The sequence below is a fragment of the Thunnus thynnus genome, chromosome 11, assembly GCF_963924715.1.
Source record: "Thunnus thynnus chromosome 11, fThuThy2.1, whole genome shotgun sequence".
Taxonomy (NCBI): Eukaryota; Metazoa; Chordata; class Actinopteri; order Scombriformes; family Scombridae; genus Thunnus; species Thunnus thynnus.
The window spans coordinates 1,006,236-1,011,204 of record NC_089527.1 but is presented as its reverse complement, the minus strand read 5'-3'; the positions used below and the strand labels follow the sequence as shown (position 1 = coordinate 1,011,204).

General features: G+C 44.0%; 1 protein-coding gene across 2 annotated transcripts in view; it reads right to left on the bottom strand.

Moving 5' to 3' along the window:
* Positions 1-683: 683 nt before the first annotated feature.
* The window catches only part of LOC137192219 (chymotrypsin A-like), a 39,099-nt gene continuing 34,813 nt past the window's right edge, over positions 684-4,969 (bottom strand). Inside the window, exons 2-7 of one of the 2 annotated variants that reach the window (XM_067602749.1) lie at positions 4,874-4,969; positions 4,692-4,765; positions 4,339-4,417; positions 4,078-4,258; positions 1,352-1,479; positions 684-1,217 (exon numbers count right to left, since the gene is read on the bottom strand). The exon at positions 4,874-4,969 is cut by the window's right edge and continues 6 nt beyond it. In XM_067602749.1, the coding sequence (XP_067458850.1) occupies positions 1,056-1,217; positions 1,352-1,479; positions 4,078-4,258; positions 4,339-4,417; positions 4,692-4,765; positions 4,874-4,969 (720 nt within the window). In that variant the 3' untranslated portion in view covers positions 684-1,055. The remainder of the gene's footprint in view (positions 1,218-1,351; positions 1,480-4,077; positions 4,259-4,338; positions 4,418-4,691; positions 4,766-4,873) is intronic. The other variant, XM_067602752.1, reaches the window with a different exon arrangement.

Below are 4,969 nucleotides of genomic sequence, written 5' to 3'. Positions count from 1 at the left end.
ACCCGCAACACCTGCAACACCCACAACACCTGCAACACATGCGACACCTGCAACACCTGTGACACGTGCGACACCTGCAACACCTGTGACACGTGCGACACCTGCAACACCCGCAACACCTGCTGTTGCCGCTTCTTTTATGCCATCTGCTACTGCTGCCATGTAGGCCACGCCTGCCCGCAGACGCGCCTGACGGAGTAAATGTGTCTTTGTCTTTGTGGGATAAATGAATAAATTAATGTTACTTTGACATGTTTTGTGTCAGTGATTCAATCACTTTATCAAATGAGGACGACATGTTGAAATGCTGAACAGGACGTCCTGTGATCTGAGACACAAACCAGCAGCAGTCAGCTCTGTTATACATCACAATCATCTTTAAAAAACCTGCTAATCAACACAAAGAAAAACAGAACAGTTGATAGAAAGACAGCAGCTCATCCAGTCAGCTGGACTGAATCTCCAGGTGCATTCTGGGAGTGATTGACAGCTCAGATTACATGTTTAGAAAAGATCAGGATTCCACATTTAACTGCACTTCAACTCCAGCTGAGAACAACTATTACTGATGAAATGATAATATTACAACCTGTAGATTAAATTAGATCATTAATATCATTGATTCAAGAGGAGTGGAACAACCTTCATGGGGATCAGTAAAGAGATGGAAAGAGATGCTGTAATAAGATTGATGCTTTATTAAAGGGAAAACACAAACTGTAAATGTCTCGTTAAAACAAAGAAAATACATTTTTATAGGTTTATTTATTTATAATTGCTTCAGCAGAGAAAGCCTTTCAGATTTCTGTAGAATAAAAATAAAGTCACTTTCCTGGTGACGTCTTACTTTAATAAACTTTTGACATGTGGTCTGTTTGTCTTTATGCTAAGCTAAGCTAACTGTTTCCCCCTGTTTCCACTCCTATGCTAAGCTAAGATAGCTGTTTTCCCCTACTTGCAGTCTGATGCTAAGCTAAGCTTGCTGTTTTCTCCTCCTTCCAGTCTTGATGCTAAGCTAAGCTAGCTGAACTTCATTTTGAGCAAGTGAAACTCTCTCAGTTGGCGGCGATGGTCCGGTCTATCCAGGCGCGCAGTGCTGTGACGCGGGCGTACACAGCAGGCATCATGGGATTGCAGTCTGCACTTCCAAAGGACACGACACCAACCAGAGTCCAGGCACCAGCCTTCTGACAGACCAGAGGACCCCCAGAGTCGCCCTGAAAACAAACACACACACAAAATAAGCACACAAACACACAAATAACATGCGTAGCTGATAGGTACATGTTAGCATGTCTATCTTCCAACATGTTGCTAATATGCTTGTTGGTGGTTACTGTGCAGCACCCACCATGCAGCTGGAGATTCCGTTGGCTCCGGCACAGATCATCTTGGAGGTGACAGGGAAGTTGAATCGACGGCACTGACTATTGCTCAGCAGGGGGAGGGCTGCCTGCTGCAGCCGGGTGGCCGGGTTACCTGCAACACATCAACACATCACACTGATGTCTATACTGCCCCCAGTGGTCAAAGCATGCCATGTTTCCTGTGTTAACACACCCTTAGTGGTCTGAGAAGCTGTACAGGTGAGATTTAACCAGGTATAAGGCACTGACAATGATAATAATAAAATAATAATAATAATAATAATAATAATAATAATAATAAATATAGCTGTAAGTGGCAATTTGCGGGTTCAAGCTTTTTAGCACTTAACAGAGGGAAGCAGCTCGATCAGCCAAAATTAAAGGTGAGGTGGTGAACGAAGATGAGCAAAGTCACTTCAACTACTTTAGTTCTATTTAAAGGAGTGAGTCACCAATAATAATAATGATAGTCACTGTTGTAGTGGGTCAGGCCCCAGCAGCTGTAAAGCACTAATAATAATCATAATAAACATAATTGATGTGGATATTTTGAGTGATGGTCAGCACCTCAGTGGAGAAAAGTAGGCACGAGCCTTTGATGTCTTAAAGCTGAAAATGTTTGTTGAAGCCCTTGATCAAGGAGAACTGAAATAGCAAACATTGAAGTCTTCTGCAACTTGGATGCTGTCTCTTTCCATTCTGTCCTCTGAAGGTCTGACTCTCAGGGTCCTATCTTACGCCCGGTGCAGAGCGGCACTACGCGCAGCGCAAGTCTCTTTGCTATTTTAAGACAGACGCAGTTGTCATTTTCCCGTCCAGCGCCCACGTTGTTAAAATAGCAACGGCACTTGCGTCCATCAGTGTGCCCATCAGTGCGCCAATCAGTGCGTCCATCAGTGCGCCCATCAGTGCGCCAATCAGTGCGTCCATCAGTGCGCCCATCAGTGCACCAATGGGCGTGTTGGTCTAAATGTAAGGTGTGGTCAGGCGCATTGTTGGCGCGTTGCTATCTTGAGGCAGCAGAGAGCGATTGCGCTATTGACCAACAAAAACCTGGTCTAAAGTCAATGGCGCAGTGTTTCACTGTTATTTTAAGGAGCGTTATCAGGACAGTAATATGCACCTACACAGGCGGCTGCACCACATACACTCTGCTTGTTACACACACAGGACACGCAGCAGCGCACAAACATGCACAAGGTAACAAATAAAAGGATTACAATGTGAAAGATTATTATTGTGTATATTAATATATATTTAAAAATACATGTCATAATGCTCAGTCATAATATTTATCAGAATTAACTAATCGCAGTAATGATGGATTAAATTGTTGAATTATTTGACCAAATTGTGTAATCATGTAGGTATTTAAACAGACGGACAACAACGGATCAGACACAGATCGACTTTCCTGCTGCATCAGTACATGATGACATGAGGAAATAAATGAGGTGAAAACAATGATTAAACTAACGAAGGAAATAATTCTACACAGCTTCTAGCTGCTGCCAGCAGCAGGATCAGAACCTTGGAGAGCTCATCAAGTCCTGATAACTGTGTTGATGATTCTTTACATGATTAAAATTAATTCTTTAATTTTTGAACAATATTCAACAAATATTCTTTAACATTTTTGAGGTTACAGTGATCAAGTTTCTATACTTTCAACAATTAAAACCTGCTGATTTGACCTGATACTCCCTGACTGAACAAAACGATTTTAAAGAATCCAAAGCTGTAATTAAAATAATAAACCTTTTCAAAAACCAAACGAAGACAAATTTGCAACAAATGAATGAACAGTGATTTTAAACTGGTGGTCTGGGACCACGGGAGGGTCCAGGAGCAGCAGTGTGCTCGTTATGGATCGTGCACTTTCCCTTTGCGCACGAGCAGATCCGTTTCCTCTGCAGAGAAGCGCTCCTTCTTGCTACTCGGCAAATGCGCCGTTATAATAGCAATCCGCCAAGGTGCAAGCACACCTGGCTCTTAAAGGGAATGGGAGATGACACTGTGATTGGTTTATTGCATGTTACGCTGAAAACACACCCATGATTAATTAGGAGACTATGGACAACCCCTTTGAACCGTGCGCCTGGCGCAGCGACCATTTTTCCACCGTTAAAATAGCAAAAGTGGATTTGGACACACCCTCAATGCCATAGCGCCATGCGCTTCAGACCATGCGCTTTAGATCGTTAAAATAGGGCCCAGAGGCTTTAACCTAAGCAGATCAGCCTACACTATCAAAAATTAGTCTAATTGGTTCACTAGTTTCTAAACAAGGAAGTGCATTTTACCCGTGTTAGTTCAGGTCACGTTGCATGGAACTTCAGGTCACTGTCAGCACATTCTGGCTACACATTCACCTATCTTTGTTGTCTAGGAAGGCCCCCTCCGACCTTAGTAACCACGGTAATGCTGATTTACCCTTTATCAGAGAGGCCTCTGCCTTCCCCAAAACATCAAAGAGGGTTCTGGAGTCTCAAGGAGAGGAGAGAATTGTCTCCTTTCTACTTAAGAATTACAGTGTGACCTCAAGGCACCATTATTATCAGGCCTCAATAAGCAGGAATGAGACTTTTAAAATGTACAATTAGTAACTAGCCCAGGCTTGACCCGATGTAACCCAATTTGTAACCCCTAAAGATGGAAAATTCCATAACAATAATGATAATAATAATAATAATAATAATAATAAAGTCACCGTTGCCGCTGGTCTGGCCCCAGCCGGTGGTCATGCACATTGTGCCTGGGGGGAAGTTGTCTCTGGTCTTGGCCAAGCGCACGGGGGAAACATGCCTGTTTATCTGGGCGGGTCTGGCCAGCTTGATGAGCTGGATGTCGTTGTCATTGCTGATGTGGTTGTATTCGGGATGTGGGAACACCTGACAGGAAATTACATCATTAGCTGGTGAATGCACAGGAGCTCACGAGAAATGATGAAGTCCTGCTGCTTGTTGCTCACCTTGCTGACCCTGATCCTCTGGACGTCTTCGGTGGAGGAGGAGCGGTCATGTGCTCCGAGAACCACAAGGTCAGACTCCCTGCGGAAAAACATGTGAATGAAATCGGCCAATAAAAAATCACCTGAGAAACAGGTGAGCAACAGGAGGCGGAGCCTAATGTCAGCTGCTGGCTGAAGCTCATATTCAGAAGAGGAACACTGATCATACAGCAGGTTTAACTGAGCAGCAGATTGAGTTCAGCTGTCAAACTGTCTTTATTTAAACATTTATAAAGTTTAAAGTTGCATTTAAACATTGGTTGACAGGACAGGTGAGGGTTAAAGGTTAAAGGTTAAAGATTGTTGGTGTTTACCTGGCGGAACAGTGAGCAGCGGTTACCACCCAGTTCTGGTTGATGAGGGAGCCTCCACAGAAGGAACCACTGAGCTGAAACAACCACATGTTCATGAATACAACTCATTTGTGTTTGTGTGTGTGTGTGTGTGTGTGTGTGTGTGTGTGTGTGTGTGTGTGTATATGTGTGTGTGTGTGTACCTCCAGGGCCGCCTGCCAGGGCCAGGAGTGAGGCTTCGCCTCCTCGCCATTCACGATATCAGAGTAACCGCTGATGTCGGGGGGGATGGCGGGAGT